The 23014-nt window shown below is 42.4% G+C and overlaps 1 protein-coding gene across 1 annotated transcript; it reads right to left on the bottom strand.

Annotated features, from left to right (window-relative positions):
• Window positions 1-20: 20 nt before the first annotated feature.
• Window positions 21-22748, bottom strand: slc43a1a (solute carrier family 43 member 1a). Its single transcript, XM_084041932.1, has 15 exons — window positions 22574-22748; window positions 17657-17817; window positions 16885-17077; window positions 15112-15167; window positions 14876-14952; window positions 8746-8838; window positions 8292-8425; window positions 7962-8089; window positions 6941-7087; window positions 6357-6392; window positions 5946-6081; window positions 4697-4826; window positions 3384-3457; window positions 2796-2919; window positions 21-2445 (listed from the first exon to the last, which is right to left on the bottom strand). Exons 2-15 carry the CDS (start codon window positions 17808-17810, stop codon window positions 2254-2256), a joined length of 1674 nt encoding a protein of 557 aa, XP_083898058.1. The 5' UTR covers window positions 17811-17817; window positions 22574-22748; the 3' UTR covers window positions 21-2253.
• Between the last annotated feature and the right edge of the window lie 266 nt (window positions 22749-23014).

Below are 23014 nucleotides of genomic sequence, written 5' to 3'. Positions count from 1 at the left end.
GATTCAAAGGTTAACAAAGAGAAACTTCATTGTGCACACTAGTGACGATGTTGAGCAAAATTAAATGATTCAGTTTTAATTTCTACATTTATTTTGTTTTACAAGCAAGATTTAGTTGTTCATGTGGACATATGGCTACAAACACAGCAAAGCTTTGAAACCGTGGGTAAACAGATATGATTAGGTGCAATCCACTGCATGCGATGACATTAGCTACCTTCCCCTGATGAAAAGTGCTGTACAGTCTACTGGAAAACTTAAGAACCAAGATAGTTATTTGTATGGCTTGCTCAGCTCCTAAACATTGCTTTTGGTTTACCAGGAGAGAAGTTTGGCAGCGATTGCTTCTCTAGATTTGGTTCTATTGCAACAAAGTCAAGACGGCAGCAGCTAAGGTACTGAGCTCAGATAAATTATACATCTGTCTGCTCAACATTAGCAATGACTCAACATTGTACGTGCATAGAGAGCGATCTAGCCAGCACAGTGGAAATTTTGCAAATGTGTATCTCTTGGTGGTGATAGATTTGCAAAACTAACATAATATGCAATAGAATACAAGAGAAAGATGTAAGCTCTATTTACAAAAACAAAAGTGATTTTTCTTTTCTCAAAAATCTATACAAGATAAAGGCATCAAAAAGGCAGAAGCAAGTATACACTGTAAAATCATATTAAAAGCCCTGAACACTCATTCAGGTGTTTTTAATTAGTCTAGCTTCATAGGGCTGTGCGGGTGTTCAAAAATTTAGTTTTATTGACTGCTCCCTCGCACTTAGCCTCTGTTAGTTTTGTTGCACCTCTAAGTGCAGACCGAATTACCTTGTTATCAGACCATAGTTTTCTATGACACAAAATTGGCAGCTTAGCTCCGCCCTGCTCCAATCTTAATAGAGGTGTAATCAACCAGAATAACCGAAAACACCTGTATGAGTGTTAAGGCCTATACAAATCAGTCAACTATGAAAAACAAAACAAAACAAAAAACAACACAAATGTTAATACACAAACATTTCCCTTTTGAACACTAATGCAGCTATAAAGTACAAAAATACACTTAAATACATATTTCATACACATACTATTTCATTTTTGTGCATAAAGCAGTAAAAAGTGTTAGATAACATGGACACACTGTGTGTGTGTCAAGTCAGTCTTTAAAATATGTCCTTGTAAAATGTAATTAATAATTGTTTCTATTTATAAAAATTGCAGAAATGTAAGCACAAAGAACACCCCTGGAAAAATTAAACACTGACGCATTAGGGCAACATTTTGGCATACAAAATATCTCGGCCAAAGATATCTGAGCATTTGAAGTTTTGTGTTTCCTAATATAGTATTAGACTGACACAATAATGTATTGCAGAGAGACATTCAAAAAGGGAATAAGAGGTAGTTATTGTGTCTATACAAGCAATTATCTGCATGTACCTGTACATGTGTTAACCATATTGATAAGGCAGCCATTTTGCTATTGCTTCATAATAGGGGCAGTGTGGGCATTCCCCACCTATGTTGCAAGAGCAAAATGGTCACTGAATATGGTCAGTGTGCATGTCTGAAGAAATCAGAGCATTTTCAGAAGTTTATTGTAGCTTGAGGAAATAACCTGGTTTCTGAAAACACATAGACGGCATGATTATACTTACTAGAAGCTTGCTATTTGCAGTCCTTTAGGTGGTAATAACTACTTTACTCATGTAATATTGACTGTGATTCTTATACATTTGGGTGGGACTACAGTAAAAAATAGCACAATTTATTATTTTATGTTTTCTTCTGTTCAAGCGCTGCTGAAATATGGCTAAAACAGAAAATGCTTCTAATATCTGTGAGCTGTTCTTTGGTGTCAGCATTGATTGTGATTATCTACACGATGATCCAGAGTCTTTCAAGTACTGTAAAATCTGTGGTTGGACACAGAGGCTGTACCAGCTGTGTGTGCATGTGGCCTCACATGCGGGCACTTAGTGAAATCAATGGCTTTTCTCTCCACACTAATGTGACTCTTTGAGCAAAACAGCTAAAACGTGATGATGACAACCTCCCTCCATATCACCCTACTGTACATTCACTGATTGAATCTAACTTCAAGTTGTAATAAAGCCTGGGGGGATATAACTCATTAAAAAACTATAGTTTAAAGGTGGGACTCAATATAGGTTGACTACATTGCTGTTGCTGGTTTTGCAGGCATGTACAAAATATAAATCCTACAATTCCCCCAATCTTTTGTTCTATTATAAGGTTCTAAGCTTCTACAACACTGTGACCATTGCTGTGGTGCTTGTGGCCATTGGTCTCTGTGTGGTTGAGCGCCTGCTTGTCATGGTCCTCCTTGTCTCTGGCCAGCTTTTCCCTCACCAGGTGTCTGCGGTGGTAGAACAGGTAGCCCGGCAACAGGAAGCCAGTGAATGAGAAAATGAGCAGGCCAAGGTTGATCTGAAGGATGATTGGATGAGAGAGACATCAATTGTTAGCCAATAAGGAAACTAGAATGTGTGCCTGCATGTGTGTTTAAATTGGAGTAATTTAACAATAATTAAACTAAGATAATTCAGCATCCTTGTCACAAGAATTATGTTAAGATACTAATGGAAATTCAAATTGATGCAGTTGTATTGTATGATGCAGTTGTATTACATAAGTGCATAAGCTCTACACTAAACCATCAAGCTTGCAACACATAAATACTGAAAACAACTCAAGGAGTGCTGGCATGTTTGCATCTGTCTGTGCATAATGCAAATGTTAGGGCTGTTGTGTCTGAACAATGTTATAGAGGTCCTTACCCAGTAGGGGTCTCCCTTCAGCAGTCCAACCATAGCGATGAAGAGGGGCTGCTGCAGCAGAGCAAACACAGCACTGATCATGGACTGAAGTCCTGTCAGAGTGCCAAAGTGGTTGGAAGGATAGCTGCACAACACAGGTAGGGACAGGGGAACAACGTTATTTCTCAAATATACAGCACAGTGTACGGAATAGAAGAGAATAGAATGGAATAAGTATAGGCAGTAGCAGGTACACAAAATACTGAAACACCATTGTCTATAAATGTGGGAAGTTGCTTAATTTTCAGAGAACAAACAAGGATAAACAACAGACAGGATGCAATAAATACACAATCACCCCACCACAACATTATAGAGCCTCTAGATATTTCTGTCCATGAAGCAACAAAAAGGCAGTTTGTCCTGTTATACTGTAACAAAGGTACAATTATGGCTATGGTGAGGTAAGGGCTGGTTCAGACTTTATTTTACTTAAAAAGCATGAGCTCTGGAAACATGCCCTCCAAAGACCTCAGCATTCACACCTTTAATAAAGACAATTGCCAGTGCAAGTATGACCCTACAGTAGTTCAACAGCACAGTACTCACACAGCAGCATATAGCCCTCCGCAGCAGGAGTGGATGAAGCCTCTGACCATGGTGTGGAGGATGAACGTCAGAATCTAAGAAATTAATCAAAGGGTCTTGTAAAAAGTTTTCTTTTCTCCAAAGGGATAGTTTTTGATTATGCATAAAATGATTTTAGTTTTGTCTGGGGGGCAGAAAAGTGCAATTTTGGTTCTGTCATCATTTAGCCTGAGGAAATTAGTGGACATCCAGGATTTGATTTCGGAGAGACAATAAAACAGGGGTTTCAGGGAATGGGTTCTGTCAGGCTTTAGTGGGAGGTACAACTGGGTATCGCCTCCATAGAGATGGAAAGAGATGCCATGTTTACGGATGATGGAGCCTAGGGTGAGTGTGTATAATGAAAATAAGATGGGCCCAAGAATTGATCTATGAGGCAGGATGAGACAGTATCTCGACTGAGAGAAGGATCTGTCATGGAGGTAGGACAACTAAACCAGTCTAAAGCTGTACCATGGATGCCAACCTCATAGTTTAACAGTGCAGACTCTGTGCTGTGCCGTGCTCTGAACCCAGACTGAAACACTTCAAGGGAGCTATTTTCATCGAGGAATGATTGTAGTTGGCCAAATACAACCCTTTCCAGGACCTTTGATATAAAAGGTAGCTTTGATATAGGTCAATAGTTTGAAAGGACTGTGGGGTCGAGGTTGGGTTTTTTAATAATGGGCTGGACCACAGCATGTTTAAAATATAGGGGGACGTAACCTGCGCTAAGACAGCCATTTATGTCAAAGGCCTCTTTGAGCAACTGTGAGGGGACAATATCAAGGGAAAAAGGGTGTGTCCAGCAGACACGGGAGGGACACAGGCTCGAACTGGCAAAGGATAGCAGTAGGCACAGGGGTGTGAAATGGTTGCTTGCGGATGGTGAAATAGATCGATCTGATACCGAGCCGGGACAAAAACCTTTCTCTCTATATGACAACGAAGGAGGATCTACTACCGTGTGTGTGTGTGTGTGTGTGTGTGTGTGTGTGTGTGTGTGTGTGTGTGTGTGTGTGTGCGCACTGGGCGTCGGCAACGCACGCGCGCGTGTGTGTGTTGGAACTGCTGCAGCTAGGCACACATTGAACACACGCCTTGACCATACATAATTAATTGTTAACCCATGTTTTGAACACAAACAGCATGGGGAGATCCTGTCAAAGTTTCCTCCCTATGCCAATGGAATTTCCTCTTCTGAACTTATGTGCACATTCTGTGCACAAGTACTTTGTGTATGTGTGTACCTGTAGTGGCAGGTTGACTATGAGACAGCAGAATGTGTGTACCTGTAGTGGCAGGTTGTCTATGAGACAGCAGAATCCAAAGACCAGCAGCAGCATGTTGGTCAGGATGAAGGCCCTTATGGCATTGGTCACCTTCTGGATTTTACGGTCTCTCATGGGTGTGGTGGGCTCTCTGAGGGCAGGTAGACAGCAATGTTAATGTTATCCCTCTCTCCTAAATAAGTGATTCTCCACCTGATTCGGATGCTATCAATGCATAGAATGGGAGATTATCACGTTCTATCAGACCATTGAATGGGCGAAGTAGGCGACCTACTGTCTACCCCGCGATTTATCAGACCATTCATTGGGCGTAATCAGGAGCTACTGACCTACCGACGGAGATGACTTAAATACTTCAGTTTCGGTTTTGGTTTTGGTTGTTTTGGTTTCGGACCATGACGGAGGCGCGCAGTCTCAGGCGAGCTGGAGCCCCGCGACGGGCCACCGAAGGAGCTAAGGCGACTGAGTTGCCGTCCGGAGCGGTGCGACGCTCGCCTGTGCCTACTCAGCGCCGTTCGAGTTACGTACCGATATGGACAGAATCGTAAATATTGTTGTGGGGACTGCTCCGCCTCCGTCGGTAGGTCAGTAGCTCCTGATTACTCCCAATGAATGGTCTGACAAATCGCGGGGTAGACAGTAGCTCGCCTACTTCGCCCATTCAATGGTCTGATAAAACGTCATAATCTCCCATTCAATGCAATGATAGCATTCGAAGCCGGTGGATTCTCAACCTTTTTAACTTCTATAAGCACCCATATGCATTAGGCCCCAGACCCCCATTGAATACACATTTTTAAGCTCTGGTACCCTAATCTACACAGAAAAATCCTCAGTGTTTAATTTAAATCTGAGAGTGTACAAAAGGGTTCCATTTGTACATTCTCAGAGTTAAAGAGTTGTAAAGGTCCATTTGGTTACCACGTATCGATCATTTAGATAGGGACTTCTTGGAACCCCTTCAAGGACACCGGTCCCCGGACCCCATGTTGAGAACCAGTGTGCTGGATCACTTCCAAACGTATTAATAAGAGAGTAGGCAGTCTACCTCCCCCTTTATATTGTTGCTTGGTTTTAGAAGGTCCAGTCAGAAGGAAGACAATGGTGGAATGTAGTGTGACAGTGTTGCTTGCCTAAGATAATTGATTTTCAAGCTTGAAATTCAGTTCTTTTTGGCACTGTTGTACTAAGGAGTATAAATTAGACGTTAGGGTGCATTTGGTTAATATATCCCCCCTTCTCCTCTTACATCTTGTCTGTGTCTGAGGTGGGACTCTTCTCGTCCTTGCACTCCTTCATCTTCCAGTCCATAATGTAACCAATCAGAGGACAGGTCACCAGGCACAGCAGCTGCAGTGTGCCAAAGATGGACGAGTAGAAACTCACTGAGGGAGACAATGGAAAATGACATCATGTATTGACGTACTATAACAGCTAAATAAAGGAAACATGGGGGTAAAACACGCGTACTTGAAGTCTGGAAATCCAGCCTCAGTTATTCAGGCCAGTTTACTGATAGTACTCTGGTTTTGTGATGACAATACACAGACCTATGATTTCACTCTGGCAGATTCGTCTGGTTTCCAGGCTATTATGTGTACAGACACACAACAAATAATACTCAGATAATCAACCTCATGCATAAACCACATAAACTCACCATTCTCCGCTGCCTCACTCGCCAGCTCCTCGGACGCTGAAAAAAAAGAATAAAAATAAATAAATAAATCATCATAGCCCGTAACATAATTATATACAGATTGTAGGAGCCAATATGGGTGTTTTTGATTTATGTGAAATGTTACTCCTTATATGGTGGTGTCATTGCACCACCAAGCCACAAGGGAACATATGGCGCATTGGTGGTGGTTCACGTCACCTACTCAATGATAATGAACACACGTGTGCGACTCCCGGTGTTTTAGGACTCGGAGAGAAGCAACAGTTCTTACCGCACGTTATAGCACACACTTAGGAATTTAGGAAACAAACATAGAAACAAAAGGAATTAGGAAATACACACACAAGGGTGACTTTGGGGTATTATTATTATTGCCGATACAAGTGCTACAATGGAAGGAGCCAGGCTGGAGTGAGCGAGGCGAGCGCGTCAAGAACAAACTTTTGGTGAGTCCAAACGCCACCGTGACCGAACTGAAGGCGGTATTGGGCCAAATTTAGTTCAATCACTACACAGATATACACACAGATTAATATAGGCTATAATCTCTGGTTTTCACTCACGGTGTTGGTTTCCATGGGTAACCATGAACTCCAACATCTTGTTCATAGCTCCCATGAAGAAGATGATCCTCAGCTGGGACATTCCCATGGTAACCAGACTCCACAGGAAGATGGGAGAAAACACAGAGCGACGGAACGGGATGGCATCTGAGCGAGTGAAAAAGATAAGTTAGTAGCAGTTTTATTTGTTTCTGTCCCTGTGCATGTAGGGAGATGAAAGGTGAAATGAAAGTTTTTTTGTAATTTCACAAGAGTATTCTTAACCACTTAAGCCCTAGTTTAAACTTACTTATATGAGTGTGTGGCGTAGCGAAAATAGCCGATATACAAGCTCACAACACATGACGATGCGGTGCATTGAGAGGTTGCAGATAGGCTATTTGAAAAGTTCTGAAAGTTTATGAAAATGTTTTAAAAATAAATATTTTGCCTATAATGACTGCCGAAAATAGGGACAGCAGGTTGAAAGTGGTTAATATTTCTAGCCTTCAATGGGAATGTAACCCTGTAGCATACCCAGTGGTTTCTGCACACATAATTTCCAGAATTGTGTGAAGCCTGCTGTGATAGTTAACATTAGAAACCACTGGCTCTCTGAGACGATGAAGGGGTTGCATTCACTGATGTGACCATAGCTTAGTAAGGTCTCAAGCTGTTTACAAACAGTGTTTTTGCTTTAAAACACTAATGACCCTTGATATATCCATATCAAGGGTTTTTGAGAAAATAGGCTTGTGTTGCACAGTAACATTCTCATGGCTAATGTTAATTAGTACCGGAGGCTATGAGTGTATGGATCCTAACATTGTGGGTACATGTTGACCCTACTGAACTACACTGCACCTTGTGTGTGTGTGTGTGTGTGTGTGTGTGTGTGTGTGTGTGTGTGTGTGTGTGTGTGTGTGTGTGTGTGTGTGTGTCCGTGTGTCCGTGTGTGTCCGCCCGCCCGCGTGTGTGTGTGCACGTGTGCGCGTGTGCGCGTGTGTATTTCCGTTCAATTTTAGAATTCATGTTGACTCACGCGCAGTCTCAGTAGGTAGTTTCTCTGTAGAGTGTTGGACATCTTCATTTTTCTGGTTCAGTCTTTCTCCCACCACCTTCTGATCGCCTGAAGAAGCACAGTGCTCTTGAAGCACCATGCCCCATGAACTGTTTCACAAACACACACAGCAATGTTGATAAGTGAGATGACTGAAGATAAAGACAATGGAACCAAGTACGAAAAAGGGAAACAGCATTGCTATTTGGTTTCTGCTGTCCTTGATTACAATTCCAAGTGTAATCAAGGAACAGATCCAGGTGACAGATCCATGTTTGTACTTGGTCTAACTCGGGTGATGGCTACACTGACCTGTAATCAACCTCATCAGGCGTAGGGAAGCCCTCGGTTGGCCAGTTAAGGAAACAGTTGAAGAAGACGAAACCAGCAAGACCCGTCCACACCCACATGATGACATTGAAGGACACCCCTGCATCGTAGACCAGCTGAAAAGAAAAGGGAGACATTGTCTTTATCAAATAGGCAACTTATACTTCACTTTCCAGTTTGAATGCAAATTGAATAAGTGACAGGTTAGTTCATTGAGGCCAATGGTCTTGGTCTCTCATACTGTGGTTTGTAGATTGTCTGAAAGGTAATACATGTGGTTTTACCTTACAAAAACATTCTCTGTTGAATACACAATTATATACCCTTCATGTGGATATGTGCCAGTTCTATAAACCAAATCTCTGCCCAAAATGTAATTCATGTCCCTCATGCTCTATTACAGACAAAGTACTGAAGACATAATCCTCTTGGTTACCTTGAGTCCAGGGAATGTAACAGCAGAGGAGGCATAGGAACCAATCATCAGAGACATGATGGTTGAACTCAGGCTGCCAAACATGTTGGGGAGCTGGAAGGATGGAGAAACATGGAATTAATCATGAGAAGAGACAAACCTTCTCCTTTCTAAAACAGAGTTGAAGTTGTGACACACTGATTGGTTTACGTTTAGCATATCCTCTGGATTGTGAGATTCAATGCAGCATTGTGAAAATTTCACAGCAGAGTGAAAACTGTAGTGGAGTGGGGGTGTAATACATTGATTTGTCCAGCAGAGGGGGTACAGCTGCTGTGTGTAAAGCAAGGTGGAAGAGTGGGAAAGTAGATGAGAGGCCTTAAACATCTTTAGCCGGCAGCCAAGCATCTCGCCGAGCGTCTCACCCTGCGACCCAGGCTCATTAAAGCAACATTCATTTTCTTGTCAGGAGGGCATCCACAAGAAACAAGGCTATGACTAATTTTGGATCTCGACCTACAGTTCACACACATTAAGCTATGCTTATGACACAGATGTCCAGGGTCTTTTTAACCAATTTCAACAAATTATTTAGGTTAGGATTAATGTTGGGGAAGCTGAGCCTAGTCAGCAGTAACTCCTGCAAGCTCGCAAGGCACATAAATGGCATAGATGATGACACGCGTCTATGTGCATAGGGCACTGGGCACCAGGCACTGACTCTGAGCACATCATATATTGGGTCGGCCTATTTACAGTATTAAGGCGCTTACCTAAACTAAACAATGACCTATTGTACTTTCAGCACACTCATTGTCCTTTGATTAGAGATTTAAATGGGTCAATCATGATTATAAAATCACATGGCAAGGATTTGAGGTGTGCAGCATGACAAGCTAACCATTCTCTCCCCAACGTCAATGCACCCGTTTCTAAACTTCCTTCGTCAACTTGTGTCTTTCAATTGAATCTATCCATAGTTCAGGGGTCCTTGAGTACTGTCATTTTTCGGTGTCCTCATACCAATCAAAGACTGACCAATGTAACAAAGACTGAAGAGTGTAACAGGGAAACGTAGTCACCACGGACCTGGGAATGTATCTGACCTGTGTGTGTGTGTGTGTGCGTGTGTGTGTGCGCGTGCGTGCGTGCGTGCGTGCGTGCGTCCGTGTGTGCGTGCGTGCGTGCGTGTTTGCGCGCTCCTGCGTGGAACAGGAGAAATTGTCTAGGAATAAGTTATTTTTGAGGTGTTTAATGGTATCTGATCCCCAACAATTAATTTTTAGTGCGTGTCTGGTGTGCTTGTGATCTCGCTGTATCTGTTTTGAGTTTGAGTCTATCAATAGTATTTTGGCGTTTCAGTTGTGATTTAACACAAGCCTGCTGTGCATGGGACAGCTTCATGGCGGGAAGCTAAGAATGACAAATAACTTCCACGAGAGGGATTCCAGGAATCATTTCACAACATAGATGTTCCTAGAGTTACTTGGGGCTCTCCTCATGTGTACTGAAATGTGTGGTCAAAGGTGTGACCGTGCGTGTGTGGGTAAGACCACCGTTTGCATGTGTGATTGTGCGTACTTGTTGCCAATGTCTGCAGCCTATTAGGGAGCTGCTACAACATTTAAATCTTGTCCATTTGGTTAGATTTACAGTCAGTCAGTTAAATGAACATTCAGGATTTTACAGTATAGTAGCTGATGCTGGACTGGATTGTGTGTGTGAATGTGTGTGCGTGCATGCGTGGATAGTGGGGTTAACACAGGTTTTACTAAAGACCAAAAAAACAGAGGCGGCTCTAGCCAGGTAAACAAAAAAATAGTTTTTGAGTGAAGCTTATCACTCAAGCTAAATGAAAAACACCCCGAGAACAGCCGTCCTCATTCAGAACTTCTGAGAATTGAAATATTTCACAGCCTGTTAGCAGCGATTAGATCTGCGGTCAGGCGTCTCTGGCCGCAGATCTGTGGAATGCTGGCAACAGGGCCCTCTGTGTACACAGGGAAGTTTGTGTCTCTTACTAATGTTAAAGCAAAACTATTCCAGCCATGTTACATGTCAGCAAGCTGATGTTTGCTTTCAAGTGTAACAGCTGAGTTCTAGTTGAAGTAATGTTGTGTGCATACTGGTGTGTGTGAGTGTTTTGTGTGTGCATGAGAGAGGGGGGGACGTGGTGTGTGTGTGTGTGTGTGTGTGTGTGTGTGTGTGTGTGTGTGTGTGTGTGTGTGTGTGTGTGTGTGTGCGCGTGTGCATCAGCACGTGTCAACAACAGTGAGCGAGATTCCCACCAGTGTGTTCTGACAGTTTCCATGAAGAACATATTTCACACATCAAGCACATGCCACTCCTGCCAGGGGGAGGTGGACACAATGCACGTGACATCAGGGGGCACCACACCAAGGTGTCACAGAGCCATTCAATTACCATGACTTCTATATCCAACTGAAGCTCTATTCTTGTGTGTATTAATATTTTAGTATTATTATCGTTTGCTTACTTTCTTTTTAATAATTCTTTTCTGTGAAGTGCATTGAGTTGCAATTGCTGTATGTGCAATATAAATACATTTTCATTTGATTTAAAGTATTCCCCATGAGTATATCTGATGCAATATCGTGTATTTATGCCCAAAGAGCTGAAGGTGCACACCAGTTAACCACTTACTGTAAGCCCTATATACTTCATTATACAACAAATAGCGTTTTTTAGCGTGTTTTTTTATTGTGCAAATGTTAATTTATTTAGCAAATGTTCCCCTTTAATTGACATGCCCAAAATAGGGGTGCCAGGTTGAAAGTGGTTAAATGAACATTCAGGATTTTACTGTGTAGCCTGCCCCGGGATGCACTTACATTACAAGAGTAACACTGAATATATGGAAGAGATTACGAGGTGCGGAATTGGCAGAGAAGTGGACAGCGGGGAGATGGAGGGTGAGCACAACAGAGGAAAGACAGAAAAAGACATGAAAGAAAGACAGAGAGGGAAGGAAGGAGAGAAAGAGGGAGGAGAGAGTGTCACGCTTTTGGGTTCCTCTCAGATCTTTTCCAACCACAGCTGCAGCTCTCAGTAAAGTTCACAGCGGGAAACACTAAACCACAGCTGATCGGGACCAGCTTCTTCTCTCGACCTCAGCCCCCATCCGCACCCCCTACCTCCACCCCACCCCCTCTCTTTCCTCAACCCCTTTTCCCCCAGATTTCCATAAAAAGGAAACTAAACCCCAAACTTTGCTCATCTCGGTGTAAAGATGCATCAATCCACAACTGACATTGAACCGTGGTCTCACCAGATACGGTGCTGCCTCTGGTTCTCTCAAACCACAGCATGTAACTTTCCATTTCACTGCTTCTTTGTATCTCTGACTTACTCAGCCCTTTTTGACAAAGTTCTATCCAAATTAACGTGCCATGGTTTGTGTCCTGTTGTTTACGTTCATTTCATGTATCTTCCAACATTTATTTTCTATAATTTTTTTTTTTTTTTTAGATTTATGCCTTTATTATAGATAGGACAGTAGGCTGACAGGAAATGGGTTGAGAGAAATGGGGAGTGAAACGCAGCAACGGCCGATCAAAGGATCGATCCACCAACATTTCTGACACTTCTTACTTATTGAATCTATGTCTTATTCAATTAAAAGTCATTCCCTGTTCCCCACTGTCACATGGTGGGCATTTTGCATAGAGTATGATGAAAGAGCAAAATGGCTGCAGTGTGAATAAGGTCAATGTCTTGTGTTTGTCCAGTAGTGCGCTAATCTCTTTAGGTTTGCCGATTACAGTGAACAGAGGACCTAGTCAGTGATGCTGGATTAGCAAATCAATTTGTCAGATTAAGATGAAAGTCTGTCCACACTGGAAGGGGGTCCCCTCTTCTGCGATCCTTCCTGAGGTTTCTTCCTTTTTTCCCCCATCACAGACTTTCTCTTTTTGCCCAATTGAGGGTCTAAGGACAGGGGGTGGTGTTTGTTTCCTTGTAAAGCAGTTTTGAGTTGAGTTGAGTTGCTTTGGGATTAATTTAGAGGATGACCAATATGACTTTTACTGAGGAACAGCTGAGAACAGCTACACCCTGGCAGCGTGCCAAGAAGGAAGCCCTCCCTACCTCCAATTCCATGAAGACAGTGTACTTGAAAAACAACATGACAAGCTGGCAGACCTTCGCCATCCACTCAATGTCAGTACGCTCATTAAAACGCATCATGCATTTGCTGTCAAGGCTAACTCTCCCAGAAACAAACATTATGTTCTTTAGACCAGTGGTTCTCAAACTGTGGGTCGCGACCCTCAGGGGGGCCCCCAAAGGATTTTGGGGGGTCCACAGATGATTTGCTTAATGTTTTCTCACTCATCAGTAAACAAACCAACAGTATAAGTGGCCTGAAAAGTTTGAGAACCACTGCTTTAGACCATCCAGTGAAACACATTGGCTTGCTACCTGGCTTTGACCAAACAACACCACCTGAAGAGTAAATCTTTTGGTCACCACCACTGTCGCAATGTGACTCCACAAGCCATTGGGATTGTTTTAATATACAGGCCTACAGTATGTTTTAATAGCACGAGCATAATATAAATAGAATTGATATGTGGCAGCTCAATGTGTGACTGCCAGAGCAAGTGAGAGTTGCGTGCCTGACTCAAACGCACACAGTGGGACTGCAGCATAATATGGACTGTTGCGACCACAACACTTCTAAAACGTTTTGTCTAAGGTTATGATAAAGTGCTCACATTTGAGTGACCTTATGCCATATTGCAGCAGACATCAACTCCTAACAATGACATTGTGGTGGCCGGGACAGACAGACAGTGTGTGTGTGTAACCAGCCAGCTGCTCTCACTCCCTAAAAGGTAGTTAGCTGCAGAGATAGACGTTTCAGCGCCCCTACGTGCAACATGGTTTGTGAGCACTGTCACTGCCAGGAAGGCGTCGAGAACATAATGTGTACAAACCACAACAATGCTTGGCTGTATATGCGTGTGAAAAAAAGGAAAATCTAAACCTTTCCACATTTGAATAGTTTAATATACTGTATGCTATAATAATATGTAGATGAAGCAGTTTGTAAAAGAGAACTGCCCTTAACCCACAAAGGCCTTAAACTACTTTTACTTTAAAAAGTAGCATCTTCTTCGCTATCAATCACCTTGTATGGTTAGGTGACATATTTGTCAAATATATTTGACTGGGTGGGAAGATAAGGCACGGGCACACACACACACACGCGCGCTTCACCACAGTCAATGCGCTACAGGAAAAGAAGAGAGCACAGATGAGCGAGGCACAGGGAAGGAAGGAAAAGAGGGAACAGAGGAGAGAGAGAAAGTGCCCTTGTGTGTGTTTGGAGTACAGGGTGAGGGTGTGTGATCAGCCGACGGCTCTGATTGGCCATTGACACTAGTGGGAGACACTTTCCATCTGTGAAAAGTCATGTGCAACTCAGAAGGAAACATTCCGATGCAGTTGAGGACACCGTGCACGCAAATGACCCGCCCCCCACATACCTGCCAGGGGGCGCAGGGCATATGACAATAAAATGTTGGTACTGTTTGACACGTCACACGACTGACGTGACACACACAAACATAGCCCCCAGACACAACACAACACCCTTTTCTCTCAGCAAATGGAGGCTCTGACCACCCAGCATCATTTTAACTAACATTCTGACCTTCCGTTGAAATTACTCCGTACTAGTAATTTTCCATATACTACGAGCTAAATTCTACAATTGTAGAAAAATGCAAAATATGGTTTGTTTGACTTTTATCCAGATACCAAGATGCAGTACATACAATTGTACTTTATTTCGCCAGTATTGCGGACACTGAAAAATTGCAGTCTTGGAACAACAGCACTGCAAACAAGAACTTTGGTGTATTGACAAAATAAAGGGGCAATGGGATCGAACTAATCAACCCAAATTACCTTAATATTTACGTTATACAGTAGCTCACAAAAAGATTCTGTGTTACCCCCAAAAACCTGAACGAATGCTGTTGCAATGGGAAACATATTACAGACTATTTACTTTACTGCTGCAAGACTCTCTATTTTGTTCAAGGTTGTTTGTCTATGTGTCTTTCTCTCTCTGTTTATCTGTGTGAAACTTAGCACTTCTTTTTGACCCATCCCTGTGTCTTACCGTGAGGGAGGTGAAGGTCAGGCAGATTCCACCGAAGCCATTTAAGGAGAGAGCCAGGAAGATGAGCGCTGACAGGGCTGGAGAGAAGAGAAGGACGAAAGAAGGAGAGGTTACATGGAGTTATCTAATTGGCATGGATACGTTTCTGCTCATTTCTGGGTCAGATTTTTGTTGTGTGTTTTTAATATGCACATTATGTGACTGATGTGCGTGTGCGGGTGTTTCAGTGCACATACCATCAGGGTTGTATGCCGAGACAGACATAATGATACAGGAGAGACCGAAACACGAACTGTGAAAGAGAGAAAGAAACACAGGAGAACAATAAACTATTAAACTCACACATCCAAAACATAAAAATACCCCTTTCATGAGCTTAAGCTGTCTAAACGTGCTGCAACAGGTCTGCTTGACCGCCTGAAGCAAAGACAAGTGTAGGAACACTCAGAGGGCCAGCCGGTGGTGACTTATAACCCTGCAGCGTCTTTAAACATATCGGAGGCAGACAGATCACTCACTGAATTTTAATGAGAATTAGTTTGTAAATATGTCATTATGACACTGATTTATGCTGCTCCCTTTCAAATAATTAGTTGCATTAACCAACAGATTCATCTTTTTTTTGTGGCGTATAAATACTTAATATCTTAAGACAGTGAGAGAAACGATATTTAGGGGATTGTGTAAGTGTGGTTATGGTGTGGTGTTAGGGAATGGTGCATTGAGGGAGTGATTACATAACATTTCCAAAATCAAGTTCATGTGCACCATTTTAAAAATGTATGTATGTTCAGTGTTCATTTGATGTATCATTTTAATTTAATTTGTTAATTTGATCAAATCTGACGTTGACAGCAATAATCTCAAATGGGAAAATCGATGATGAATGAATTTCAACACATCACATGCAGCAACTGGTGACGATCTCTATTCTGCAGCTTCCTAATGTGTGAAAATCACTGTGGAAGCCGAGTGATTTTGATTAGTATTTTAAGTATATATAATTATGTTATAAAATATATAACCACATTTGCCTTACAGTATATGCATTATCTCTTTTAATCATGTCATATAGTCAGTATGGCCATAAGGCCTCTATTTAGAATCTGTACTGGGCCTCAACGGATGGATCAGTTAGAATGGATAGTGTGTCCCTAGCATAGGATTTATTAGGTGAACATGTGTCATGCACCATGATCAAATGTCTGGGTTTCTGCAGGACCTTGCAGAGACTGATCTATAATAAGGTAATAATTAGAAGCTGCCCAAGGACTACTGGCTGTATATGGGGAGGGCGAGGGAACACAACCTTTTATCAGACCTTTGGGAGAAACATCCTCATCAGACAGTAGTACTATATGTGGAAAGGGAACAGGCCGGGTAGGGAAGAGATGCAGACTTGCACATCCATTTATAACTCATTAATTCTTTAAGCCCAAATCAGGAGTCACACAGATAGTAGTAACACCTACTGATTGAATTAATTTGTGTGTGTTTGTGTGGGTGTGTGTGGTTGTTTGCTTATGCGTTGCTATCAGCAGTAGTATCTTACAGCAACCACTGGCTTCCACTTGAAGGAAATTATCTATGCGAACGCATTCATATTTGTCCCACCAAATTCATACATCTATTAAGAAATCTGCCCTTTACTATGCATGTAAACATTCCTTTCAGATGGACATTGGTGCCCCGCCTCTATTAATTCATTCAGCTGCTGAGAGAGAACAATAGCAGTAGTCTCTCCTACTCTAGGAATGTGATCCATCCAGAACTGATTTATACTTGGCAATGTCACTACGAGCTGGCTTTGACTTCAGTGAATTACTCTGCATGCATGGCATTCAAAGCACCTTACCTAACAATTAAAATGTTTTGTCATGTTGTCAACTGAATAGGATTTTTTTAAATATTTCAAACTTAAAAAAATATATAAAATAACAACCATTCCAGTGCCATATATATGAATAAAACCTTGTTGAATCTTGAATATCTGTGAATATTCCTATTACCTGCCGACCAGGCGAATGGGTCGCGGCCCATACTTGTCCATCAGGATACCAAGGGGCAGGGTGGTGGCACTGAGTAAGAAAGAGCCAATGGTGAAGCCAAGATTAAGCTTCTCTTCCTGGTCCACACAGCTGAGCCACTCCTCCGCCTCCCCTAACGTGGTGTTGCCCAGGGTGACCACCACTGAGTCGTTCTCTATGGAAGGGAGGAAAGATGATGAAAAATTGAGAATAAGTCCTCTGTGCGTGCGCGCGCGTGCGTGCGTGCGTGGGTACTGTGTACCGTAGATGTGTTTGTGATTTGTGTGTGTGTTTGCACATCTGAACACACAATATAAATATAATTAATAAAACATATGCTAAATGCAAAAAAATAATAATAATCTAATGTGTTCCCATGTGTATCTCGAGATCCACATGGGAACAGTATGGTTCCCATGTGGATGTTGGACGTTGTGTGGCCAGGCTGATGTCAGTCGTCTTCGTCTATGACCTCTTTAGCACTTTGTGATTTCCAAAAATGTAAAGTGCGTTATAAATAAAATGTATTATTATAATTATGACATATCTATAATGTATGACTCCAAATTTGGGCAAGGTTTCAGCCCGATACCTATTGACTTCCATTATAACATTTTAGTTAAATATTGTATGAAACATATGCATAATATGAATGGCGATGCTTCTTTGGCCGATTCCTGCAGAGACACGCCATGATAAAAGAAACCTAAACATTTGTAATGTATGTGCGTGGAACGTTTCTTGTCGTTTTTACCTGAGCAAAGATGGGAATAGAAGCCCTCCCTCTTCAGCATGATGAGCAGGGAGCCCCAGCCAAGCAGCACAGCCGAACATAGCAGGTTTTCCAGAATCGCTGTCACTGCCATCCACCAGCGCCGCCCATAGGCCTGGCGGAGAGAAGGTGCCATTGTAGCTCTGCAGGTGAGAAGAAGTCAAAGGGGGGGGGTTAGAAAAGGAACATTTCTTAACAATTCTAAATGAATTCACTATAACGATGCAGATACGCCTATAAAATGGTTGAATGGCTTGTTATGTAAATACCTCTCATCGCATTGTACTGTATCACATTCTGCCAATCGATCTGTCAGCTTATTATGCTGACAATACAGCAGCTAGCTCACACTTGATCTTGCCTGTAGCAATGTCATGACTTTCACACAGGACTTCATCTACTTGTCTTGAAAATGAATTTGATTGCAACTGGAAGGCAGAGAGGTTTCAGTTCCAAGGAGACACGACACTAATGTGTACACACACATACAGAGAGAGCACTTTACTGTAACCTCAGTGACCTGGCACTCAAATAGCCTTAGTCCAGTCATGATGACCAGCTTCAAAGCAGTGGCTGCTTTCTTTACATAATAGAAATAACATCAACACACACACACACACACACACAACAGATCACTGTGACCTGTAACATGACCGACCAGCAACTGCAAATAGGCTCACACCAGTCATGGTGACCTCCCTGGCAGAAAGCGTGTGCACGTACACACACATGCACACGCACACACACTCTGGGAAACAAACTAAAATAAAAAGTGCCCATTATACAATTAAGCCACTAGTCTATTTCTAACCCTAAATGAATAGCACAAAGGGAAGAGAACCAAGGACAGCTAACAGGGGAGTCAGTTGAACAGTAAAGGGGTGGGGTAGACTCGCTGGTGGCAGCGGGAAACCCGTTTAACGGTTCTGCATGTATGGGGGTGCCACCTCGTCTCTACTTTAAGTGTGTTAGAGAATCTAATAAGTACCAGTCGCTGGGGTCTATGTGCGTCATTCTTTACTAATATCGTTTGCCGCAACTTAAAATGGCAGAAATGAAAACATGTTGTTGAACATAGAAAAAGAACATGTGACTGCATGAGTGAATATAGAGACACACAGTAAGAGAGGAATGAGCGCGCCTGTGTGTATGTGATATGGCGTGTGTGTAATGTGATTAGCGATAGCCCAGCGCACTCCTTTTGTGCTGAAAAGAGCATTTGTAGAGGAGAGATTTCTTTGTAACTGACACCCCATGCTGGAAACACACGACTCCCTCAGCTTTTAACAATGGGCAAGAGTGCTAAATGTGCTTATCCGCTCAACCCAGTAAATTTATGACCCACAAATTAGGTTATTCATTCATTCATAAAAGAATATATATAATCCAGTAAGGAGACTACCAGCCCAGGGTCATTGGTGATTTAACTCATAATGAACTATGCTACTAGTCTTTGGGTTTGAAGAACTCAACAGAGGACCTGGTTTAGGCCTACAGTAGGTTTAAACTAGACTGAGTGACTGCCATCCACTGGATAAGCACTGGCCAAGACTGTCAAACCCAGATGTGAATCGTTCTGTCTGCCAGAGGTTTTCCAGCTGTGGTCTTTTGTGTGTTTGTGTGTTGTGTGCTCAATCTATTTACTTGACTCTTTCTAAATCCGGTTTCACTGCAAAGGAAAAACAACTGCAATATTAGTCTTAATACACATCCTGTAAAGCTGGGAACTGTCAACTAGGATTCACAGATGGGTAAACACAGCAGAACAGGCAGTCTCCATCACAACAAGAGTGCACACATGCACACATCAACTGGGTCTATGTATAGTAGCTACTGTCACATGAATTGGATTTACAGTGCCATGGCTCCTTGCAATATCGTGACACGCAATAAACACAAGCAGAAAAAAATAACTCATGGTCAACATACTGAGGGCAAACAAACAATGCAGGTGGTCATGATTGTTTACGATCATGATCATTTTGTCAGTGATGACATGACGGAGTCCAACTTAAACTCTGCTCTACTACGCTTGTGTCTCGCTTGTGTGTGCACATGGTTGTTGTGTGTTGTTGTTAACCTGGTTGTGTAGTATTAACCTTTGTGGACCCCTGGTAGCAATTTTGAATGAAAGTAGAGTCTAGACAAATACACAGTTCAACATTAATCCCCACTCCTCTCCTCTGTGTTCTTTGCCTTGCATCACACCCATTCTCAACATCTCCCGGCTCTTTCCAACATCAGAGCCTTTTCCACTTAAATATAATATACACACACATATATTTTAGTTGTAGAGCATGCAAGACTGCGAATGATCGAGTGCAAAGGTTTTAACGGTATTTGCTTAAGGCCTAGATATATTGATAACACATCTTATTATGCTTGGGGTTGTACCATATGAGGCGATATGGTCAATTGTGCATTAATGGTGCATTTATATAGTGCCTTTCTCCAAAGTGCTTTACAATGTGCATTACATAGGCCTACACCTATTCACACACACACACACACACACACACACACACACACACACACACACACACACACACACACACACCGATTGGCATGGCACCAACCTGCTCATTACGAGCAGTCAGGGCCTCTAGTTAGGTAAGACACTAAACCCTAAACTTTGGCATAAGTGTCTTGGTCAAGAACACTTCAAGATGAAACCAGGAGGAGCAGGGGATCGAACCGGGAACGTTCCATTTGGCCACTCTACCTCCTGAGCCAGGGCTACCTCTGAATTCAACAGGACTCTCACCTCCTTAGATCCTGTTTGTCTACTCTTCCACACCAAAAAATACCATCTGGCAGTAGGAGTGGCAGAATTCAACACTGCACCGTCAGAACATGCTGACAAGCTTGTCATTAACACTGTACTGGTAATGTGAGGGTGAACACACTGCAGAGAATCGCGAAGCCACTCGTAGCAAAAAAGAGACAGGTCATTCATGGTTTGCAAGCAGCTGTGAGCCTCTATCGTCATGTTGCTGTTAAGTCTGTGTATGTTTGTGATGAGTGGGAGAGGGGGAAGAACCGGAAGTGTGTGTGCTTTTATTAGAACAGGTGAAGTGTGTGTGTGTGTGTAGAGAACAGGTGGAGTGTGTCTGTTTGTATGAGTGGGAGTGGGGAGGGGAAGAACAGGTTAAGTAGTAGGCGGGAAAGGCACCAAAGAAGGAGGTTGTTTCCTGAAGCCTACCAGCTGAATGATGCAATTCTGCCTGGCATACAGCAATGAGGGTCTTATGTGGCCACTGGGGGGGCTACATTTTGGCTATCAAATTGATAGAGTAGTGGCACAATGTTATGATTATGATAACAACCCAATATACAATATCTAATATATCATCATATAAAATACAACATTATCCATAGACTAACTGCTGCATAAGCCTACTTGCCAGTTGCCACATCACATGTGTTCTAAGGCTAGCCTTTTTCATAATAAGGTTTCCATTCCGACTTTTCCCCACGGGGATGTTTCTGACCTTGACCACGCATGTTTATCAACCTCTGCAGGACATAAAGGACATTGAGGCAAAACTCTTTACTCTCACAAGTTCTAAACAAATAAACGGTTCGCCACATGGAGCCTCTGTTCCCCGAGGAGTCCAAAAACGCAACCCTGGTGCTTCCTAGATGGACACAGGAGGCTCCAACAGCTGTCTCTCCACGGGCATGACCTCAGATGGTCTCTGGTTACCATCACTGCAGGGTTGATGGTGTAGAACTTGACTATGATCTGGGATAGCCAGGAACTTGGAAGTCTAGTCGGTGTTAACATCTTGCTGATCTAAACATAGTAACAATACTTCCAGCCATGTATATACCTGATGATGATCAGGCTCTCCCCTATAGCTCCCCTTTCAGTTTTCTAAATACAACTTTATTATACTATTGTACTAGGAACTTGGAAGTCAGTGTTAACATCTTGCTGATCTAAACATAGTAAAAGGATGTCCAGCCATTTGTACCTGATGATGATCAGGCTCTTCCCTATCTCCCCTTTCAATTGTAATACAACTTTATAATTATTCTATTGTCATTAGGTCTGAGCAACCCACATTTTTTCCCTAGAAGCCTAGTAGATGTGCAGACGTTAGACTTAGATTCTAATGAAGGGATGATTGTGATTGTGGTCTGTGTTGTTGCCGACCAGCTAGGTATATTCGGAATTTCGGATGCAAAATCAACAAATGTGAAAGAATTTGGAATATTTTAAAAACATTTTAACAACACAAATCTTGTATGGGGGGGGGGGGGGGTTGTCTCTGGCACAAAATATGTTCAGATGGGGTGGTCTTTGGACAAATAAATACACATTAATATGGGGGTCCTTGCCATGAAACTGTTTGAGAACCACCAAGCCCAAATAAGCAACTACACTTTGGAAACTTTAGAGAAAAATAAGCCCACAGTCGCTTATAATAAGCGGACATGGCAACACAGAGCAGAAGCTGGCCTGGTGAACGACGCCAGCGTGACCGACATGGACAGACCTGGACAGACAGACAGAGAGGGGTGGTGGTCACTAGTCACCGCTCCAACAGCCGGCCTGGCCCCTTTTCTTCCAGTATAATGTTGTATTCGGTATGATGTGTTCGAGGAAATCCATTGTATTCCTCCACCGATTTAGAACAATTCCAGTAGACGTGAATACAAGTTATTTTGTTTTTTTTAAATAAAAAGGACCCATGCTTTTGAACGTGGTTTCGGTGTTTAAAAGGCACCGTACACACACACGTGCCACGTGTGTACAGCCGGCCAAGAAGGCAGGATCACTTTACCGCCTGAGAACTTTACATTTAATGTAAATAAAGTTAGTAGATTAAAACCTGTGTTCACATTTACATTCAATCAAGAAACACCAGAAAATAAATAAATAAATGGACTTACTTTTATGTCTTCTCAGGAAAAAAAGAAGACGTTTTTGTTTCCTGAGAGTCAGAGGAGAAACAACTATGATCAGTGATATTTGGTAAGAGTTGACAGCTTTTAACCGTTTTCCCCTGAGCTTCTCTTCTCTAAGACGACTTCATTTCATTCAAAATGTGACTGTGAGTGTGTTTACAACCCCCTCTCTCTTTCTCTAGCTACTACAAACTCCCCCTCCTCTCTCCTAATTTGACTTATAACTCCCTCCCTCTTCCACTGCCTTACAGAGCCTCCATTCAAGCAAGGGGTGGAGAGTTTACTAGACTTGCTACTGTAACTTAAAAGCAGTGGTGGAAAAAGTACTCACACTTCTTACTTAAGTAAAAGTAGAAATACTCTGTTACAAAGTAAAAGTCCAGAATTAATTAAAATGTGCTTGAGTAAAAGTACAAAAGTATTGGC

Source organism: Gymnoscopelus microlampas, assembly GCF_963454915.1.
Source record: "Gymnoscopelus microlampas genome assembly, chromosome: 18".
Taxonomy (NCBI): Eukaryota; Metazoa; Chordata; class Actinopteri; order Myctophiformes; family Myctophidae; genus Gymnoscopelus; species Gymnoscopelus microlampas.
Note: the sequence above shows the minus strand (reverse complement) of the source record. Positions and strands in the feature narration are given on the sequence as shown.